Source organism: Salvelinus namaycush, chromosome 3 (genome assembly GCF_016432855.1).
Source record: "Salvelinus namaycush isolate Seneca chromosome 3, SaNama_1.0, whole genome shotgun sequence".
NCBI lineage: Eukaryota > Metazoa > Chordata > Actinopteri > Salmoniformes > Salmonidae > Salvelinus > Salvelinus namaycush.
In genome coordinates this window covers 65,019,005-65,042,711 of record NC_052309.1, presented here as the reverse complement: position 1 = coordinate 65,042,711, position 23,707 = coordinate 65,019,005, and the positions used below count along the sequence as shown (strand labels likewise).

The 23,707-nt window shown below is 45.6% G+C and overlaps 1 protein-coding gene across 1 annotated transcript; it reads left to right on the top strand.

Moving 5' to 3' along the window:
• Positions 1–15,151: 15,151 nt before the first annotated feature.
• Positions 15,152–22,750, top strand: LOC120043983. Its single transcript, XM_038988577.1, has 6 exons — positions 15,152–15,268; positions 16,144–16,203; positions 16,311–16,416; positions 16,603–16,874; positions 17,928–18,114; positions 22,027–22,750. Exons 1-6 carry the CDS (start codon positions 15,152–15,154, stop codon positions 22,182–22,184), a joined length of 900 nt encoding a protein of 299 aa, XP_038844505.1. The 3' UTR covers positions 22,185–22,750.
• Positions 22,751–23,707: the final 957 nt, after the last annotated feature.

Below are 23,707 nucleotides of genomic sequence, written 5' to 3'. Positions count from 1 at the left end.
AGTGGCAGAGGACGGTCCAGTGTTTAATGGTCGTTGGGGGAGGGGGGGGGGGGGGGGGGATTCTAATTGAACTAATTGCAGGGCAGGCTCCTGTTATGATATTAGAATGGATTTAATGTGCAAGACGTTACGGGGTAGAGGGATGAGGATCAATGAGCAGGGCGGGATGGGACAGCAGGCCCTGGAGTGCAGGTTGATGTATTGAGATCTCTGAGGAGAACCATGGAGGAAAGCACAGGCAGGCAGTTACATGAAGGAGTGTGTGAGGCTGAGTGAGAGTCGAGGATGTATTCATGCCCGAAGGAAGAGCAAAATCCTGACTTATGTCAGACGTGCTCGTAATAGTAAATGCACGTAAGGAAGCGACTGACTTGATTGTCACGGCGTAGCCCGAACTGTCAAGGGAATCTTCTATTGGCATCGATGCATAATATGTAGCCTATGCTGATGTCAGTGGAAGATTTGATTGAAAGCTTTGACTTACTGGCACATCTCAAGTCAATGGACCTCCGAGAGTGTAGTGCCTAATTCTAAGTACAAGCAGGCATTAGTATCAGTGTGTGAGGCCATACTGGCGGAGGGCTGAGAGAGATTTATGATGGAAATTATGCTAATTGCACCCAGCAGTGTGAGGCTGGAGCTCTAGTCTTCTCTTACCCCCCACGTCAGCTCTCCACGTATGAAACAATTACGCACGGTAAAGGATCCAACCTCCACGGGTTGGAACGCTCGTTTACGTCATACAGGAATAAAAATACACCTCTACGACTGACACAGGTCACACATCCCACCGTGGGTCTTTCTTCTCTCTTGACGCAGAGCCGTGTTTCTGCTAATCAGGACCCCGCGTGCGCTTACAATAAATCTCAGGGTCTTGACGGGCCTTGCAAATAAAGCAAACAGCCCCCATGGTTCTGTCGTGATGTTTGATTTCCATCCGCCCACTGGAAAGTAGGCCCAGCCATCTATCACCCGCTGGATCTGCCGTCCTCTCAATCTCTCGGCACTCACCAGAAACGAGACCCAGCCTGATTGGGCTTAATGTCAAACACATGGTCCTGATCGGCCGGCGCAACTTTCCCACCAGAGCTCCAGAAGAGACGCCCTCTCTGATCAAGAGAGGAACCAACCGAAAGCCAGGCGTCGTAGACCACCGCTCTGGCAAGCGGCAAACAAAACAGGATTTTCTCAGGGATTTTGACGTGTGGTTTGGTTGGGGCTAAGGGATTTTTTTTTCGCTTTTGCATTTTGGTTAGCAATGGTGGTGGGGTGGTTTCCGATGAATAGGAAAATCATTTATGTTTGGATGGATGGTGTTTGAAGGTATTGGTGTGTGTGTGTCTATTGTCTATAGTCCTGACTAAGGGTTCTTGATTGAACCTCCCACCCCCCCCCCCCCCTCTTTCTCTCTCTCTCTCGCTCTCTCTCTCTCTCCCATTCATTCATTCACAGTGCGGAAGGCCTTTGGTGGGCTGTAGAAGCCTTTTAACCTGGAAGTGCTCTGATTGGACCAGGGGTCAGTCTTTAGGCCTCTAAAGCCGCTCTGCCCCATCCGTCACTGTCACACCACTATTAGTGCTATTATCATCAAAGTAACACTGTGAATTATAGCACATGCAAAAAGCCCGCTGTCCGGACTCGGTGAAACTCCCATCGGTGACATCACTGAGGAGAGAGGAAAAAAGGACTCTAAGATGCTTACACAGAGGCTAAAATGGCTGACACCGAGGCTAAGATGGCTGACATAAAACGTGACAGACTGGCTGACAGGGTTTTGGCTGGGTGAATGGCATCTGGACAACTAAAGCACCCAAAACTATACTACTAGTCAGACACCTGAAGACACAATGGCTAACTTCTCTAAGACATTTGTAGTAATGTACTGTATCTGGCACGTTTGGGGTCAATCCAGTCTCAGTATCAATCAATTCAGCAGATGAATTTAAATTCTCTTCAGATTTATACCAAGGCTATACATTGCCATATTGTATTTTTATATGACTGTGCTCACAACTATCACAGTAATGCACCTTGGCCAAACAAACCACATCCCTATATTTTCAACCAAACTACCTCCATACATTTTCAACCAAAATACCTCCATATATTATCAAACAGAATTAGTCCCATTGGAGAAATAGAAAACACTGTCTTTATAAGGGTTGCTGAGCAGCTGGAGCTTCTGCTCTCCACATGGTTCCTCGTGTCTGAGGCCTTTCCCTCTACTTGTGTCTCAGGAAGAGACATTCACTGTTCACAGCCTGGCCATGCTTGCGACACAGAATGCCAGAGCATTGTCCCACAACACCATGTGTCAGTCTTAGTTATGGCCAGAGCATGCTTCTCCCAGAAAACATCATTTCCCCCAGAAATCAGCCGCTGCATATTCATGAGGGGCGAACAAAACGGTGTCAGCGGAGAGGAAAAATCGGCGCGGCGGGGGGCAGATCTGAGAGACAGAGCGTGGAACGTTCTCTAAACATTAGCCTTCAACCTGTCCATCAACGGTAGGCCTGTGGACTTGAAGCACAGCAGGTAGCCACAGACTCACTCATGCTACAGTCAGAGAAGCACAGGCAGCCAGGCACACACATAGATATAAGCTACGATCACAGACACATATGCCCAGCACAATGAAACAAACAGACTCACATTTCATTGATTCACAATCACACACTAGATACAAATACAGGAAGAGGGTAACAAATTATTAGATACATCTACATTGGGTTGTGTTATGTCTATAAGCATGACTTCTTTCATTCATGTGTAACGTATGTGTTCTTGTGTGTGTGTGTTTCTATTTGTGTGTGTCATGTGTGAGTGTCTAGGCCTCAGCAGTGGTCACTGATCCCATGTGAATGTGTGTGTGTGTGTTTGTATGATAGTGGATTACAGTTTGTATGAGAGTACTTGTGTGTGTCCACCTCGGCCCCCACCGGCTCTGTTCATCAGCACAGAAATCATTTACAGCCCTACAGGGCTGCTGGGGGAAGGGGTTAAAGTTCAAACCTGATGCCCCCGTCTGGTCAATCAAAACCCACTCAATGCCAAAGTCCAGCCTCTCTTTTTATAGCCCCATTCATTCTATCAATCTGTAATGGGGGCCAGGCCGGGGAGGGAGGGAAAAAGTCCTGCTTCTGTTGGATGGAGCCTTCGTTTTTCAATTATCTCCAGGGGCATGGGGCCACAGTTTCAATTTCACTCTGGAGGAGAGGTTCCGTGTGTAACCTTATCGCCGCCTGATAAACATGACTTTTTCCTTTGAACCCCTGGCCCCTCTAATATTGCTATAATCTGTGTTTGGCTCCTCAGCTGTCAATAGGGACACCCCTGAGTGGGGAAGTCAGAGCTCTGAGCAGGGGCCAGTCACCTGGCTTGGCTGAGATAGGCTTCTAAAAAGAAGTGTGATTGCATGGGAAGGAGGGGCGTGAAGCAACAAGCTATAGCTGGGGTTGGGTTTGTGTATTTTGTGTGCTCTCTCTCTCTTTCTCTCTCTCTCTCTCTCTCGCTCTCTCTATTTTTGTTCTCCATCAAAGACAGGAGGCAGAGTATAGAGTAGATTGCTTGCTGGTGCTCTGCAGGCGAACGCTCCTCAGAGAGAACAATAGACGTCGATGCATTATCAATATTCCTCCTCTTTCAGTGTCAGACCCACTTAAGTGTGAAAAATATGCAGTGGATGAATCAATAGGTTATTCCTAGGGGGAGCTGCCCTGTGCTATCTGTGACACAATTGCTAGGGAAAGGGACTGTTACATTTATGTAGCTCCTTTGTGTCTAGCTAGAGTGAAACTGTACACTTCTTGGATAGACTTACTCAATATCCATGTCATAGTTCAATGCCACACTTTATATAAGTTCTGACATTTTAGGTCACGATGAGATTAAGTTCTACAAACATTTTATTAGAAGAGCACAAGGGGAACTATCAGGATATTAGGAATGAACTGTACATTAATGAATAGGCTATTGATTCATATTGCACATCAGGAGACAAGTTGTGGGTCATATTGTTTACTTCAGTGGTTATTATGAGTCACTACCCACTAGGCACAAACGTAATTTCAACGTCTAGTTTGGATTTACATTTGGTTGAGTTGTCAACTAGCATGAATTAAACGTGAAATCAAAAAAGAAAAATTTGGTTAAAAGTTGGGTGAAAAAAATACCAAATTCTTACGTTGATGACCTTTTGCAAATCCAATCAGTTTTCCACATTGATCCAACATCATCACATTGCATTTTTTTGTTGAAATGACATGGAAACAATGTTGATTCAACCAGTTTTTGCCCAATGGGTAGAAAACACCAAGAAAGGGCCTCCCGAGTGGCGCAGTGGTCTAAGGCACTGCATCGCAGTGCTAACTGTGCCTCTAGAGATTCTGGGTTTGAGTCCAGGCTTTGTTGCAGCCGGCCGCGACTGGAGACCCAGGGGCGGCGCACAATTGGCCCAGCGTTGTTCGAGTTAGGAGAGGGTTTGGCTGGCAGGGATGTCCTTGTCCCATTGCACACTAGCGACTCCTGTGGTGCAAAGTTTGTGAACTAGGCCTTTATAACTCCAATATTAGAGGAGAAAAATGCTACTCATATGACCCATGTCGTTTTGGAAAACTTTACATGTGATGATATTTCACATGAAGTTTCACATGTGGATTAAAATCTTCACATGATGCCCTGCAAACAAATACTAGTCGTTAGGATGTCCCTGGAACATTACAAAATAGCACAGTGTTTCCCACTTACTTGACACACTTTGACATGCATTGTGTATGTTTATTTATACAAGCATTATTATTCAACATGTCCTCACCTGGGACTTTAACTCACATACTCTTGGTTCACAGCATTCCAGTCTTCCTGCTATGCCATCATGTCTGTGTCAATGACTGATTTCACCTGTAGTCCTACACTTTAGACTTCAAAGTAATTCTCAGCTTTGTATAATACACTCAAGAAAAACTATTATATTCATCATAGTGATTCAGGAGTAATACGCCCCTACAACATTAGACAACTATACAGAAAACCCTTGAATTGCTAAGATAAGTCAATGAAATCAAGGAATAGAGAATAGCCAGATTAACTGATAACTAAAATAGCAGTGCAGATGGCACTTTTGCCAAGTGCGGAGATGTATTATAGATAATGAATGTGTAGGGGACTTCAGAAAATGCTATAGATTTTGTAGCGCAGCAGAAAGATCAGCGTACCCCAAATCAAAAGGTTATGTGTTTAAATCCTAGGTGGGGTCATATTGAATAGTCAGCACTAAGTGATCATGTCAAATGTAATCATATTCTCATTGATTAAAGATGTATTTTTTTGTACACATTTTAGCTGAACATAACTTAAAATCCCCATACCATCGAATTACTTGCCTTACAAACAAACAAAAATGTGACATTTTCAGTTTCACATGTGAAATAACTGTTTTCACATATTGAGCTGAAATGTTCATGTGAAAACAAAAGAGACACGTGAGGTCAGTTGTTCACATGTGAAACTACATGTTCACATGTATTCAATATAGAGTTCACACCAACTTTTCGCATGTGAGGAGGACAACATGTTTTCACGTCACGTGAATTGTAGATTCACATGTGAAATTTGCCATTTTACATGTGAAACCTAACTCTCACATATCGAATTGCATTTTCACGCGTGAAAACGTATGTGCACTTTCACGTGAACAATTTTCACGTGAAAATCTAACTCTGACATGTGGAATTTTCAGTTTCAAATGTGGAAAAATGTCACATGAAAATCGAACTCTTACATGTGGAATTGCATTTTCACATGAAAAATGTTCAAAATTTTTGTCACGTGTGGTTTCATGGTATCCCATGTTGACATTTTGCATCCCTATGTTGTCACATATATTTGACGAGGTCATGTGTTCAAATGTTTTCACATGTGTAGTTTCTGTCATCACATGTTGCTTTTACATGTTATCACTTCACATAAGATCACATCAAAATCATATGTTTTTTTGTAAGGGACAGTAGCCTAGCCTAAACTGTAGTGTACTAGGGGGTAACTAGCCCCCTGGGGTAACTGCCCCCCCTGTAATTCACAATAACAACACAAGATGTTATTTTCCAACACTCACTGGCTGCCACTGCCTCTGCTCAACAAAACATTTCCTCTGTGTCATCACAACTTTTGGAGATATTTCAACAAAATGATTTTGTGGTAAATTGATAACATTTATTATTTTTTTTTTTTTATATTCCAATGAAGTTAGATCTATATACAGTACCAGTCAAAAGTTTGGACACACCTAATCATTCAAGGGTGTTTCTTTATTTTTACTATTTTCTACATTTTAGAATAAGCGTGAAGACATCAAAACTATGAAATAACACATGTGGAATCATGTAGTAACCAAAAAAGTGTTTAACAAAAAAATATATATTTTAGATTTTAGATTCTTCAAAGTAGCCACCCTTGATGCCTTGATGACAGCTTTGCACACTATGGGCATTCTCTCAACCAGCTTCATGATGAATGCTTTTCCAACAGTCTTGAAGAAGTTCCCACATATGCTGAGCACTTGTTGGCTGCTTTTCCTTCACTCTGCGGTCCAACCTATCCCAAACCATCTCAATTGGTTTGAGGTCCGGTGATTTTGGAGGCCAGGTCATTTGAGGCATACTCCGAGCATGCGCTGACCAACTGGCAAGTGTCTTCACTAACATTTTCAACCTCTCCCTGTCTGAGTCTGTAATACCAACATGTTTCAAGCAGACCCCCATAGTCCCTGTGCCCAAGAGCACTAAGGTAACCTGCCTAAATAACAGTGGTAGGCCTGATCACCGACAACGATGAGACAGCCTATAGGGAGGAGGTCAGAGACCTGGCCGTGTGGTGCCAGGAAAACAACCTCTCCCTCAACGTGATCAAGACAAAGGAGATGGTTGTGGACTACAGGAAAAGGAGGACCAAGCACGCCCCCATTCTCATCAACAGGGCTGTTGTGGAGCAGGTTGAGAGCTTCAAGGTCCTTGGTCCAAACACACCAAGACAGTCGTGAAGAGGGCACGACAAAACCTATTCCCCCTCAGGAGACTGAAAATATTTGTCATGGGTCCTCAGATCCTCAAAAGGTTCTACAGCTGCACCATCGAGAGCATCCTGACTGTTTGCATCACTACCTGATATGGCAACTGCTCGGCCTTCGACCGCAAGGTACTACAGAGGGTAGTGCGTACGGCCCAGTACATCACTGTGGCCAAGCTTCCTGCCATCCAGGACCTCTATACCAGGAAGTATCAGAGGAAGGCCCTAAAAAGTGTCAAAGACTCCAGCCACCCTAGTCATAGACTGTTCTCTCTGGTACCGGAGCACCAAGTCTAGGTCCAAGAGGCTTCTAAACAGCTTCTACCCCTAAGCCATAAGACTCCTGAACATCTAATCAAATGGCTACCCAGACTATTTGCATCCCCCCATCTTTTACACTGCTGCTACTCTCTGTTATTATCTATGCATAGTCACTTTAATAACTCTACCTACCTGTACATATAACCTCAATTACCTCAACTAACCCGGTGACCCCGCACATTGACTCTGTACTGGTACCCCCTGTATATAGCCTCGCTATTGTTATTTTACTGCTGCTCTTTAATTATTTGTTACTTCTATATCTTATTCTTATTTTATTTTTATTTCTTTACTGCATTGTTGGTTATGGCTTGTAAGTAAGCATTTCACTGTAAGGTCTACACCTGTTGTATTCGGCTCATGTGACAAATTCAATTTGATTTGATCAGCAAAACACCCCCACACCATCACACCTCTTCCTCCATACGTCATGGTGGGAACCACACATGCAGAGATCATCCGTTCACCTACTCTGCGTCTCACAAAGACACCAACTTGTTATGCTGGTGAATGAGGACCCAAAAGCGACGTAATAGTAACAGAGTCTTTATTCCAGTAATAAACAAATAATGATTCTCCTGGATATTATCAATGGTCAATCCAAAACAGGAACTGAAATCCTCTCGTCAATAGAGAGGAACGACTGGAGACGCGACCACAGACTGCAGGTCGCTTCAGGAAGGCACTGGCCGTAGCTGACATAGACACCTGCTCACACGCAGCATCTGAAGAAGGCAAAGAACACGACAGGGCGGAACAAGGACACAGGAACAGCAAACATCAAACAAGAATCCGACAAGGACAGAAGCGGAAAACAGAGGGAGAAATAGGGACTCTAATCAGAGGGCAAAATAGGGGACAGGTGTGAAAGAGTAAATGAGGTCGTTAGGAGAATGAGAAACAGCTGGGAGCAGGAACGGAACGATAGAGCGAGAGAAAGAGGGAAAGAACCTAATAAGACCAGCAGAGGGAAGCACAGGGACAAGACATGATGAAAGACAAAACATGACAGTACCCCCCCACTCACCGAGCGCCTCCTGGCGCACTCGAGGAGGAACCCTGGCGGCAACGAAGGAAATCATCAATCAACGAACGGTCCAGCACGTCCCGAGATGGAACCCAACTCCTCTCCTCAGGACCGTAACCCTCCCAATCCACTAAGTACTGGTGACCACGTCCCCGAGAACGCATGTCCATGATCTTTCGTACCTTGTAAATAGGAGCGCCCTCGACAAGGACGGGGGGGGGGGGGGGAAGACGAACGGGGGCGCGAAGAAAAGGCTTGACACAAGAGACATGGAAGACAGGGTGGACGCGACGAAGATGTCGCGGAAGAAGCAGTCGCACAGCGACAGGATTGACGACCTGAGAGACACGGAACGGACCAATGAACCGCGGAGTCAACTTGCGAGAAGCTGTCGTAAGGGGAAGGTTACGAGTGGAAAGCCACACTCTCTGACCGCGACAATACCTAGGACTCCTAATCCTACGTCTATTGGCGGCTCTCACAGTCTGCGCCCTGTAACGGCAAAGTGCAGACCTGACCCTCCTCCAGGTGCGCTCACAACGTTGGACAAAAGCCTGAGCGGAGGGAACGCTGGACTCGGCGAGCTGGGACGAGAACAGAGGAGGCTGGTACCCAAGACTACTCTGAAACGGAGATAGCCCGGTAGCAGACGAAGGAAGCGAGTTGTGAGCGTACTCAGCCCAGGGGAGCTGTTCTGCCCAAGACGCAGGGTTTCGAAACGAAAGGCTGCGTAATATGCGACCAATCGACTGATTGGCCCTTTCTGCTTGACCGTTAGACTGGGGATGAAACCCGGAAGAGAGACTGACAGAAGCACCAATCAAACGACAGAACTCCCTCCAAAACTGTGACGTGAATTGCGGACCTCTGTCTGAAACGGCGTCTAACGGGAGGCCATGAATTCTGAACACATTCTCAATGATGATTTGTGCCGTCTCCTTAGCGGAAGGAAGCTTAGCGAGGGGAATGAAATGTGCCGCCTTAGAGAACCTATCGATAACCGTAAGAATCACAGTCTTCCCCGCAGACGAAGGCAGACCGGTAATAAAGTCTAAGGCGATGTGAGACCATGGTCGAGAAGGAATGGGAAGCGGTCTGAGACGACCGGCAGGAGGAGAGTTACCTGACTTAGTCTGCGCGCAGTCCGAACAAGCAGCCACGAAACGGCGCGTGTCCCGCTCCTGAGTAGGCCACCAAAACCGCTGGCGAATAGAAGCAAGCGTACCCCGAACGCCGGGATGGCCAGCTAACTTGGCAGAGTGAGCCCACTGAAGAACAGCCAGACGAGTAGAGACAGGAACGAACAGAAGGTTACTAGGACAAGCGCGCGGCGACGCAGTGTGAGTGAGTGCTTGCTTTACCTGTCTCTCAATTCCCCAGACAGTCAACCCGACAACACGCCCTTCAGGGAGAATCCCCTCGGGGTCGGTAGAAGCCACAGAAGAACTAAAGAGACGGGATAAGGCATCAGGCTTGGTGTTCTTATTTCCCGGACGATAGGAAATCACGAACTCGAAACGAGCGAAAAACAACGCCCAACGAGCCTGACGTGCATTAAGTCGTTTGGCAGAACGGATGTACTCAAGGTTCTTATGGTCAGTCCAAACGACAAAAGGAACGGTCGCCCCCTCCAACCACTGTCGCCATTCGCCTATGGCTAAGCGGATGGCGAGCAGTTCGCGGTTACCCACATCATAGTTGCGTTCCGATGGCGACAGGCGATGAGAAAAGTAAGCGCAAGGATGGACCTTATCGTCAGACTGGAAGCGCTGAGACAGAATGGCTCCCACGCCCACCTCTGAAGCGTCAACCTCGACAATGAATTGTTTAGTGACGTCAGGAGTAACAAGGATAGGGGCGGATGTAAAACGCTTCTTGAGGAGATCAAAAGCTCCCTGGGCGGAACCGGACCACTTAAAGCAAGTCTTGACAGAAGTCAGAGCTGTGAGAGGGGCAGCCACTTGACCGAAATTACGAATGAAACGCCGATAGAAATTAGCGAAACCGAGAAAGCGCTGCAACTCGACACGTGACTTAGGAACGGGCCAATCGCTGACAGCCTGGACCTTAGCGGGATCCATCTGAATGCCTTCAGCGGAAATAACAGAACCGAGAAATGTGACAGAGGAGACATGAAAGGCGCACTTCTCAGCCTTCACGTAGAGACAATTCTCTAAAAGGCGCTGGAGTACACGTCGAACGTGCTGAACATGAATCTCGAGTGACGGTGAAAAAATCAGGATATCGTCAAGGTAAACGAAAACAAAAATGTTCAGCATGTCTCTCAGTACATCATTAACTAATGCCTGAAAGACAGCTGGAGCATTAGCGAGACCGAACGGCAGAACCCGGTATTCAAAATGCCCTAACGGAGTATTAAACGCCGTTTTCCACTCGTCCCCCTCTCTGATGCGTACGAGATGGTAAGCGTTACGAAGGTCCAACTTAGTAAAGAACCTGGCTCCCTGCAAAATCTCGAAGGCCGACGACATAAGGGGAAGCGGATAACGATTCTTAACCGTTATGTCATTCAGCCCTCGATAATCCACGCAGGGGCGCAGAGTACCGTCCTTCTTCTTAACAAAGAAAAATCCCGCTCCGGCGGGAGAGGAAGAAGGCACCACGGTACCGGCGTTGAGAGAAACAGACAGATAATCCTCGAGAGCCTTACGTTCGGGAGCCGACAGAGAGTATAGTCTACCCCGAGGGGGAGTGGTCCCCGGAAGGAGATCAATACAACAATCATACGACCGGTGAGGAGGAAGGGAGCTGGCTCTGGACCGACTGAAGACCGTGCGCAGATCATGATATTCCTCCGGCACTCCTGTCAAATCACCAGGTTCCTCCTGAGTAGAGGGGACAGAAGACACAGGAGGGATAGCAGACATTAAACACTTCACATGACAAGAAACGTTCCAGGATAGGATAGAATTACTAGACCAATCAATAGAAGGATTATGACATACTAGCCAGGGATGACCCAAAACAACAGGTGTAAAAGGTGAACGAAAAATCAAAAAGGAAATGGTCTCACTGTGGTTACCAGATACTGTGAGGGTTAAAGGTAGTGTCTCACATCTGATACTGGGGAGAAGACTACCATCTAAGGCGAACATGGGCGTGGGCTTCCCTAACTGTCTGAGAGGAATGTCATGTTTCCGAGCCCATGCTTCGTCCATAAAACAACCCTCAGCCCCAGAGTCTATCAAGGCACTGCAGGAAGCAGCTGAACCGGTCCAGCGTAGATGGACCGACAAGGTAGTACAGGATCTTGATGGAGAGACAGGAGTAGTAGCGCTCACCAGTAGCCCTCCGCTTACTGATGAGCTCTGGCTTTTACTGGACATGACATGACAAAATGTCCCGCAGAACCGCAATAGAGGCAAAGGCGGTTGGTGATTCTCCGTTCCCTCTCCTTAGTCGAGATGCGAATACCTCCCAGCTGCATGGGCTCAGTCTCTGAGCCGGTGGGAGGAGATGGTTGAGATGCGGAGAGGGGAAACACCGTTAACGCGAGCTCTCTTCCACGAGCTCGGTGACGAAGATCTACCCGTCGTTCTATGCGGATGGCGAGTGCAATCAAAGAGTCCACGCTGGAAGGAACCTCCCGGGAGAGAATCTCATCCTTAACCTCAGCGTGAAGTCCCTCCAGAAAACGAGCGAGCAACGCCGGCTCGTTCCAGTCACTGGAGGCAGCAAGAGTGCGAAACTCTATAGAGTAATCCGTTATGGATCGATCACCTTGACATAGGGAAGCCAGGGCCCTGGAAGCCTCCTTCCCAAAAACTGAACGATCAAAAACCCGTATCATCTCCTCTTTAAAGTTCTGATAATCGTTAGAACACTCAGCCCTTGCCTCCCAGATAGCTGTGCCCCACTCCCGAGCCCGACCAGTAAGGAGTGATATGACGTAAGCGATCCGAGCTCTCTCTCTTGAGTACGTGTTGGGCTGGAGAGAGAACACAATATCACACTGGGTGAGAAAGGAGCGACACTCAGTGGGCTGCCCAGAGTAACATGGTGGGTTATTAACCCTAGGTTCCGGAGACTCGGAAGACCAGGAAGTAGCTGGTGGCACGAGATGAAGACTCTGAAACTGTCCAGAGAGATCGGAAACCTGAGCGGCCAGGGTCTCAACGGCATGACGAGCAGCAAACAATTCCTGCTCGTGTCTGCCGAGCATTGCTCCCTGGAACTCGACGGCAGTGTTGAGAGAATCCATAGTCGCTGGGTCCATCTTGGTCGGATTCTTCTGTTATGCTGGTGAATGAGGACCCAAAAGCGACGTAATAGTAACAGAGTCTTTATTCCAGTAATAAACAAATAATGATTCTCCTGGATATTATCAATGGTCAATCCAAAACAGGAACTGAAATCCTCTCGTCAATAGAGAGGAACGACTGGAGACGCGACCACAGACTGCAGGTCGCTTCAGGAAGGCACTGGCCGTAGCTGACATAGACACCTGCTCACACGCAGCATCTGAAGAAGGCAAAGAACACGACAGGGCGGAACAAGGACACAGGAACAGCAAACATCAAACAAGAATCCGACAAGGACAGAAGCGGAAAACAGAGGGAGAAATAGGGACTCTAATCAGAGGGCAAAATAGGGGACAGGTGTGAAAGAGTAAATGAGGTCGTTAGGAGAATGAGAAACAGCTGGGAGCAGGAACGGAACGATAGAGCGAGAGAAAGAGGGAAAGAACCTAATAAGACCAGCAGAGGGAAGCACAGGGACAAGACATGATGAAAGACAAAACATGACACAACTATCTTAAAGGACAGATTTCCACTTTTAACAAGGCACACCTGTTAATTGAAATGCATTCCAGGTGACTACCTCATGAAGCTGGTTGAGTGAATGCGAAGAGTGTGCAAAGCTGTCATCAAGGCATTAAGAGTGGCTACTTTGAAGAATCTCAAATATAAAATATTTTTTGATTTATTTAACACTTTTTTGATTACTACATGATTCCATATGTGTTATTCCATAGTTTTGATGTCTTCGCTATTATTCTACAATGTAGAAAATAGTCAAAATAAAGAAAAACTCTTGAATGAGTGTCACGTTCCTGACCTGTTTTCTGTTGTTTTGTATGTGTTTAGTTCACAGGTGTCAAACTCATTCCACGGGGGGCCGAGTGTCTGCGGGTTTTCGCTCCTCCCTTGTACTTGATTGATGAATTAACATCACTAATTAGTTAGGAACTCCCCACACCTGGTTGTCTAGGGCTTTATTGAAAGGAAAAACCAAAAACCTGCAGACACTAGGCCCTCCGTGGAATGAGTTTGACACCCCTGGTTTAGTTGGTCAGGACGTGAGCTGGGTGGGAATTCTATGTTGTGTGTCTAGTTTGTCTGTTTCTATGTCCAGCCTAATATGGTTCTCAATCAGAGGCAGATGGTAATCGTTGTCCCTGATTGAGAATCATATATAGGAGGCTTGTTTTGTGTTGGGATTTTGTGGGTGTTTGTTTCCTGTCTCTGTGATTGTCTGCACCAGATAGGTCTGTGTCGGTTTTTGCACATTTGTTATTTTGTATTGTTGTTTGTAGTGTTTTACTTGTTCTTTATTAAACATGTTTAACACTAGCCGCGCTGCACTTTGGTCCTCTCCTTCACCCCTGGAAGAAAACCGTTACAATGAGTAGGTGTGTCCAAACTTTTGACTGGTACTGTATATTTTTTAAATATAGAAGGAAAGCCTTAAGATAAATACTCCACTTGTTTAGATAGAAAAATGTAGATATTTTGAGTAAAGTAGTAATATGTTGGATGAGTGTGTTGTGGGCAACTCGACCCACCCCCCTCTCTCTACTAGGGGGTAACTGCCCCCTGGGGGCTAGTTACCCCTTTATGGTTATGAATGTGTTTCTACCTGTCATTTAGACAATGACTAGCCCGGTAAGCGCTAGTTTATGCTAGCAACTTCACTAGCAGTAAATGCTAGCCAGGTATCTAGTTAGCATAAGCTGCTAGGAGTTACCCCGGTACTTAAAAAAATGCCCCTTTTCTAAAAACTAAATTTAATGAAATAACAAAAAAAGTGTAAACTGTAGCCATTTATTTCCCTTTATAGTTCATTCGCTTAAGCATGATCTTCATCCACAAACCATTTTATTTCCCAAACGTTGCTTTTTTGTATCAGCAATTAGACATTGTTCTTAGGGAATTAGACATTGTTCTTAGGGAATTAGACATTGTTCTTAGGGAATTAGACATTGTTCTTAGGGAATTAGACATTGTTCTTAGGGAATTAGACATTGTTTTTAGGGAATTAGACATTGTTTTTAGGGAATTAGACACTGTTCTTCGGGAGGGCTAGTTACCCCCTAGTACCCTATAGCATCGTGATGCAATTGAAATTCACAGTGTAGTTATCCCTTCGAATAAACCCTCCCATTCAAATAATTGTTAAATGATTAAACATGTACTTGAAAGTCATGATCATGCCCATGTGCTTTCATCTTGAGCAGGCTTTGTCCAGTCTTGCCATGTCATGCCACGGTACATTTAACCGAACATAGCTTAAATCAAGTGTGTGGAACACAGTTCTACTAAATGAGCTGCAATAAGTACAATAAGTACAACCGTAACAAATATTGTTCCCGGCGCCACGGTTGCTGCGGGTGCCTACCCAGCATTGACGCGAAAGTCGGGGAGCCGAGCACAGTGTATTGACCAGCATGTTCAAGAAGCAGCCAGTGTTTCAGCGGGGGAAAAGGATAATGGGAGAAAGATGAGAAGGAAAACAATAGCAAAGCGCATTTTCGACCTCGAATATGAAGAAGAGGAGGAGGAAGACCCTAAATATGAAGACTTTGGCATCACGACATCGCACAGCCAGCCTCCATGTGTACGTAAACGTTTAACGGTTATTTGTAGTCTGGTCTTTATACAGTAGCTGCCCATTCGGTGAGGAGCGAGTATTTGTCGCTCACGATTTATGTCGCTAATTACCCTACCCGGACTGTCTATTACAGCACAGACTGCAGAAGAGAAGAAAGCACACACACCCGGTGAAAGAGAACGTAGAAGAGAATCCACCATGCAACACCGCTCACCAGAAGTTGAAAACGAGGGTTTGGCTCGAATATTATCATACAATATTTTTGGGACAAAGTTTTCTCTAGTATCTGTCGGGGTTGGCACGCGTCTGCTCATTATGGTGGCATCATATGCCCATCTTGACCGACCGACATAAATCCTATTTGTACGTTAGTAATATAGCACCTCACTTCCTCGCTTGAGGGTTTACAACTTGGAAGCCACAAGGCTGTAGTAGTAGTAGTGACACAGAGCATTCACCTCTCAGCGGTGTTTTGTCATAATGGCGCTAATGTGAGAGAGGCATGGTGGGGGCAGCCATTGATCTCAATGATGGAGCGAGGAGGAGAGGGGGAGAGGAGAGCAAAAACCTTTGGCAAGGGGAGGTGGTGAAAAGAACGACAAGCCAAGACAGCAACAAGTAACATGTTGCTGCTGGATTCTGAATCATAGCTTTACAATGCAACTTTATTTATTTTTTGGCAAGACATAAGAATTTATGAAGACTAATATTTTATCATCATCACAGGGATTTTCTGATGTTTCAATCTAGCTATGATTTTGACCATAGCGGACCATAGCTGACAATACATCATATAATAAATCAAATTAAAAAACACTGACTGACCCACAATTACATATAAGTGAGACAACTTGTACGATTAATTTCTTATCTCCAAGCAGGTACTAGTGTCAGACAACCCCAGTGTCGAACGCATCGAGGATGGCGACTTCATGGCAGAGGTACACTGGATGATGGCAGTGTGCATGTGTGTGAGTGCGTGTGTGAGTGCTTGCATGTGGTTTAGACTTTCTATGTATGACTTTTTGACATCTTCATTTCTCTCAAGGGTCTTGGAGGCCTACAGTCACGCTCAAAGGCTGACCTGGTTGCCATGGTGCTGAGCATGCAGCGAGAGATGGACAACCTGAGGGAGCAAATCAGATGCCTCACAGGTGAGGGCCAGCAGGAGAAGTAGGAGGAAGTTGTCCCTAGACACTGATCTGAGTTAATTTTTATATTTTCTCTGCTAATGATTAAGGTCAGGAGTGAGGGAGGAAATGCTGTTCCTAGATCTGTGCCTAAGAACAACCCAGGATGCTTTAATCTCTTGGATTTTTGTGGGATTCATACTATGCTAGCGTGTGGAAAGTTGGCGCGTAACCTGGAGGCCCTGATCGAGAGGACGGAGGTGTGGTCGAGCAGCACGGACCGGAGAACTACATCTCCCAGCATGCCTGAGATCCTGGTGAGGAGTGGTGCCATGACAACGTCGGCCCTGCTGGCCTCTCCAGGGGTGCTGAACGGGTGCTGGGCGGGCAAACTAGAGCCCCCCCACCCCCACCAGAATGGATACCCTCCGGGGTCTCATGAGGGGGGTTCCCAGATCAACGGACTACCCCTCTATCAGGAGGTGATGAACCCTTTAAATGTCTTTGACGTCAAAAATACATGGCATAAGTTTTCAGGAGAGGTTAAAAACTGTACTAGAAGTCCTTTTTGATGTCATGCAATATGCAAAATAATATCTATTCTTTGAAGTTGACTGAATAGGCCTTTGGTCTTTGTCTTATAGCAGAATGCCAATATACAGCCGGGTCCATAATGATTGGCACCCTTGATAAAGATGAGCCAAGTAGACTGTATAAAATAAATAATACAAATACTGAGCTATATTGTATGCAAAAAAAATGGGAAATGTAATTATTTTTATACTAATACAATTGCTCAGAGAAAGAGATTTTGTTTAACAAGTGATAAAATACAATATAAGGGTCAACATTTTTGCCACCCCTGTTTTCAATACTCTAGCACCCTCCCCTTGTGAGGATAATGACACTGAGCCTTTCTCTAAAATGTGTTATGAGTTGGAGAACACGTTGGGAGGGATCTTAGACCATTCCTCCATACAGCATCTTTCCAGGTCCTTGATATCCTTCGTCTGTGCTTATGGACTGCCCTCTTCAGTTAAAACCACAACTTTTCAATGAGGTTCAAGTCCAGAGACTGAGCTGGCCATTGTGAAATGTTGATTTTGTAGTCAATTAACCATTTCTTTGTGAATTTTGATTAGTGCTTGGGGTTATTGTCTTGCTGGAAGATCCACTTAAGGCCAAGTGTCAGCCTCCTGGCAGAGGCAACCAGTTTTCTTTGGCTAAAATGTCCTGGTACTGGGTAAAGTTCATGATGCCGTTGACCATAACAAGGGCCCCAGGGACAGTGGAAGCAAAATCATTTTGACCCCTATCTCTTTCTCTGAGCAATTGTATTAGTATAAAATAATATAATTGCCAAAAATGTTTAGCTTAAAATATAGCTCAGTATTTGTCTTTCTTTTTTTTTTTTTACACAGTCTTTTTTGCTCATCTTTATCAAGGGTGCAACAATTACGGACCCAACTGTATCTCTAAAATGGGATGGGCCACTACAATTTTAAAGATGCAACCTAATGTCTTATACCGTCCAGTTCATCACTGCGGAGCTGCTTGACCGCTGTAACACGGGGACCACTGCCCAGAAGCTGACCAATGACCTGCTCCGGGGCCTCTATGAGAGGGACTGCCTGGCCTCTCACTCCATCTCCGGCATCGTCAACAACAAGAGGGGCCAACCCAAGCCTGCCCTGCCTGCAGACGAGATCCAGGCAATACTGAGTAAGGTCTCGTCTGTACTACAGCCTGAGATAGCTAAACACATCCCCCCATAACAGCTAGTCACACCACCCTCATAACAGCTAAACACATCCCCTCATAACAGCTAGTCACATCCCCTCATAACAGCTAGTCACATCCCCTCAACAGCTAAACACATCCCCCTCATTACAGCTAAACACATCCCCTCATAACAGCTAAACACATCCCCTCATAACAGCTAAACACATCCCCTCATAACAGCTAAACACATCCCCTCATAACAGCTAAACACATCCCCTCATAACAGCTAAACACATCCCCTCATAACAGCTAAACACATCCCCTCATAACAGCTAAACACATCCCCTCATTACAGCTAAACACATCCCCTCATTACAGCTAAACACATCCCCTCATTACAGCTAAACACATCCCCTCATTACAGCTAAACACATCCCCTCATTACAGCTAAACACATCCCCTCATAACAGCTAAACACATCCCCTCATAACAGCTAAACACATCCCCCTCATAACAGCTAAACACATCCCCTCATTACAGCTAAACACATCCCCTCATTACAGCTAAACACATCCCCTCATTACAGCTAAACACATCCCCTCATTACAGCTAAACACATCCCCTCATAACAGCTAAACACATCCCCCTCATAACAGCTAAACACATCCCCTCATAACAGCTAAACACATCCCCTCATTACAGCTAAACACATCCCCTCATTACAGCTAAACACATCCCCTCATTACAGCTAAACACATCCCCTCATTACAGCTAAACACATCCCCTCATTACAGCTAAACACATCCCCTCATAACAGCTAAACACATCCCCTCATTACAGCTAAACACATCCCCTCATTACAGCTAAACACATCCCCTCATAACAGCTAAACACATCCCCTCATAACAGCTAAACACATCCCCCTCATAACAGCTAAACACATCCCCCTCATTACAGCTAAACACATCCCCCTCATTACAGCTAAACACATCCCCCTCATTACAGCTAAACACATCCCCTCATTACAGCTAAACACATCCCCTCATAACAGCTAAACACATCCCCTCATAACAGCTAAACACATCCCCTCATAACAGCTAAACACATCCCCTCATAACAGCTAAACACATCCCCTCATAACAGCTAAACACATCCCCTCATAACAGCTAAACACATCCCCTCATACCAGCTAAACACATCCCCTCATACCAGCTAAACACATCCCCTCATTACAGCTAAACACATCCCCTCATAACAGCTAAACACATCCCCTCATAACAGCTAAACACATCCCCCTCATTACAGCTAAACACATCCCCCTCATTACAGCTAAACACATCCCCCTCATTACAGCTAAACACATCCCCTCATAACAGCTAAACACATCCCCTCATAACAGCTAAACACATCCCCCTCATAACAGCTAAACACATCCCCCTCATAACAGCTAAACACATCCCCTCATAACAGCTAAACACATCCCCTCATAACAGCTAAACACATCCCCTCATAACAGCTAAACACATCCCCTCATAACAGCTAAACACATCCCCTCATAACAGCTAAACACATCCCCTCATAACAGCTAAACACATCCCCTCATAACAGCTAAACACATCCCCTCATAACAGCTAAACACATCCCCTCATAACAGCTAAACACATCCCCTCATAACAGCTAAACACATCCCCTCATAACAGCTAAACACATCCCCTCATAACAGCTAAACACATCCCCTCATAACAGCTAAACACATCCCCTCATAACAGCTAAACACATCCCCTCATAACAGCTAAACACATCCCCCTCATAACAGCTAAACACATCCCCCTCATAACAGCTAAACACATCCCCTCATAACAGCTAAACACATCCCCTCATAACAGCTAAACACATCCCCTCATTACAGCTAAACACATCCCCTCATTACAGCTAAACACATCCCCTCATTACAGCTAAACACATCCCCTCATAACAGCTAAACACATCCCCTCATAACAGCTAAACACATCCCCCTCATAACAGCTAAACACATCCCCCTCATTACAGCTAAACACATCCCCCTCATTACAGCTAAACACATCCCCCTCATTACAGCTAAACACATCCCCCTCATTACAGCTAAACACATCCCCCTCATTACAGCTAAACACATCCCCTCATTACAGCTAAACACATCCCCTCATAACAGCTAAACACATCCCCTCATAACAGCTAAACACATCCCCTCATAACAGCTAAACACATCCCCTCATAACAGCTAAACACATCCCCTCATACCAGCTAAACACATCCCCTCATACCAGCTAAACACATCCCCTCATAACAGCTAAACACATCCCCTCATAACAGCTAAACACATCCCCCTCATAACAGCTAAACACATCCCCTCATAACAGCTAAACACATCCCCTCATAACAGCTAAACACATCCCCCTCATAACAGCTAAACACATCCCCCTCATAACAGCTAGTCACACCCCCCATACGGCAGTTGAACATGTCACATTTCTCGCACTTACCTCATGCTACAATGGAAATACTGTTCACATCAACTTCGTACTTTCCTATTAAAGTTAGTTGAGTGCAGGGACTGTAAGTCGATCTGGATAAGAGTGTCTGCTTAACGACTACGGTAGCAGTGTTGTTGTTTCCGTTTGACTTCAAGTCTGCCATTGTCTGGGACCCGAACTGCCGTTTATAGACCACGGTATTCTAGGTACAGGCTTAGAGATGTATAGAGATCTCACCTTTGTATCTGTGCTATTATGGCATCTGACAACATGGGCTGCGCCATTGAGGCTATCACCATTTGAAAGATTTTGATGAGTTTGTTGTTTTGAAGAAAAGCGTAAAGCTAATATTGGTGATTTACCCACACCTGCAGTGCTGGAGTCTTGAACCTCATCTTGTCATTCATTTATTGTGCCCACTAGATGGCGGTGATATAGCTTAAAGCCATTTACAAGCTAGACAAAACAATTTGCAGAAGACACCAATGCGCCAACAAAGCTCATCGCGAGCATCGACGGGGCTGAAGTGGAGCGGGTCGAGAGTTTCAAGTTCCTTGGTGTCCACATCACCAACGAACTATCATGGTCCAAACACACCAAAACAGTTGTGAAGAGGGCACGACAACACCTTTTCCCACTCAGGAGATTTGGCATGGGTCTCCAGAGTCACAAAAGGTTCTACAGCTGCACCATCGAGAGCATCCTGACCGGCTGCATCACCGCCTGGCTTGGTATCTGACCGTAAGGCGCTGCAGAGGGTAGTGCATACGGCCCAGTACATCACTGGGGACAAGCTTCCTGCCATCCAGGACCTATATACTATGCGGTGTCAGAGGAAGGCCCAAAAAATTGTCACCCAAGTCATAGATCTTTCTCTCTGCTACCGCATGGCGAGCGGTACAGGAGCGCCAAGTCTAGAACCAAAAGGCTCCTTAACCGCTTCTGTCCCACCTCTGTTTTTACACTGCTGCCACTCGTTGTTTATTATCTGTGCATAGTCACTTTACAAATTACCTTGACTAACCTACTCGGTACCTGTACCCCCTGTATATAGCCTCGTTATTGTTATGTAATTTTCTTGTGTTACTAGTTTATTTAGTACATATTTTCTTAACTCTATTTCTTGAACTACATTGTTGGTTAAGGGCTTGTAAGTAAGCATTTCACAGTAAGGTCTACACCTGTCGTATTCGGCGCATGTGACAATACAATTTAATTTGATTCGACAATGCTCTGATCATTGGCGGATCACCCCCAACCCATAGGAATCCCCACGCAGTTGACTACTTTAAAATGGCGGAACCCCTTAATGGCAATGTCCTTGCAAAAACGGGTTATTTCCAAGTAATGATAACTTTACATCTCTATAGGTTTCTGATCTTTGACCTCTCACCCACAGGGGCGGTGCAGCACTACTTCCCAGGGAAGACGGACTCGGAGATCAAGGGCTACATCCGCCAGAAGCTGCAGAACGAAGCCAAGCGGCTCCGCAAGAAGCCTCATCTGGCCGTGAAGGTGGAGCCAGAGGCCGGGGCGGAGAGTACTTTCTACATCTAAGGGGTGTGGCCCCACCGAGCCCCACCCCCTGTTCCACCCAGGGAGTGAAGTGGCCCGCCCCTGTCCAGGTTAAAGTGCAATTATGGGAGAGAGACTCACATAATAACTGCTGTGAGAGGGAACCAAAATGGAGCAGCCTTATCAACACCAGTCTAGTCTATCTGTTTGTCTGTCCATTCCCAGCCATGTCTATGGTCTGGGAGAGGAATAGGCTAGTGAGGGAGGAGTCTATTTGTCTGACAACGTGATCATTCCAGGGGAAGTGTTATTGACTCCAGTCTGATCGAGACTAGTTACTGCTCAGGTGAAGTTAGATGATACTTTAGCTTATTCTTCCTCTGCCCTCTGGCATCGTTCTCAAGCCTCAGCTAGCCAGCCAGCAGTAGTAGGCCTAGTAGATGGCAAGTGATTTGTATCCAAGTTTAGTACTCTTGTTTCTTTGAAGGAGGTAGCAGTCAGTCCTGAACAACATGGCCGACAGCGAAGCTGCGCTGCACTCTGTGTCACTTCAGTTTGATTTACAGTATTGCCATTGACCTCGTGAAATGAACCTAGCCTTAGTATTGAATTAATTACAATGTTGCTGAATAAAAAATGACATTTTTTCCCCCCAAAGCATCATTGTGCTTTTCTTGCCATTTTTTTGCCATGATTCTGTCAGAACTAGACGAAACTAGAACTGATACTTACACGTCATCATAGCAGTAATGCCCTCAAGACATTTTAGAAATGTCTTAGTTTTTACATCTATGGTATCTTATAAAACATAACATTGAAATGATTTTAAAATGAAGAGATCTAACCTACCCTTTTCTAATGATTACTCTTTACGTTGCATGCTGCATCAAAATGAACCCCTAATTATTACCTAACAATTATGCCAATGCAACTGGAGACCAACTGGAGTCCAGATATTGGCCATAAGATTCAGCTGTCTTTCAAAAGGACCTGTGCTCTTCCTGAAGCCCCAGGATGAACAAGAGTTTTCCCCAGGTCCTCAGAGGAACCCAGCCTGGTCCTCACTCACCAGCTGTGCTCCTCACAAAAGACCCACAACGGAGAGGCTCCCACCGGGAACAAAGGATGGCGTGGGAACCACATATGCTCCCTAATCAATACACCCCTGTCCTATCTCTCTTATCCCACACCCACACACACTCAGACAGACGTATGTACGCCACAAATCTGCTCCGTCATTATCTGTGCTGCATGAAGCTAATCCATTTAGGTGTCAATATCACTGCAGATAAGTGTGTGACAATGGTTTGTGTAGGACCAGGGTTTATTTAGACCTGGGTTGGACAAGGGAGTGTGTCTTTTTAGACAATCAGTTATCTCAGCCATCAAATCAAATTATATTTGTCACATGCACCGAATACAACAGGTGTAGACTTTACCGGGAAATGCTTACTTACAAGCCCTTTCCCAACAATGCAGTTACATTTGTAGCATTTTTACTAGCAAAAAATGAATTGGTAATACAATAAAATAACAATAACGGGGCTATACACAAGGAGCATGGT

Excerpts from the sequence above, each read along its gene's own strand:
- LOC120043983 (XM_038988577.1), top strand. The coding sequence starts at position 15,152 with ATGAGAAGGAAAACAATAGCAAAGCGCATTTTCGACCTCGAATATGAA. Across the intron at positions 16,204-16,310 it reads ATGGCGACTTCATGGCAGAG|GGTCTTGGAGGCCTACAGTC; the intron begins GTACACTGGATG and ends ATTTCTCTCAAG. Across the intron at positions 18,115-22,026 it reads CGAGATCCAGGCAATACTGA|GGGCGGTGCAGCACTACTTC; the intron begins GTAAGGTCTCGT and ends TCTCACCCACAG.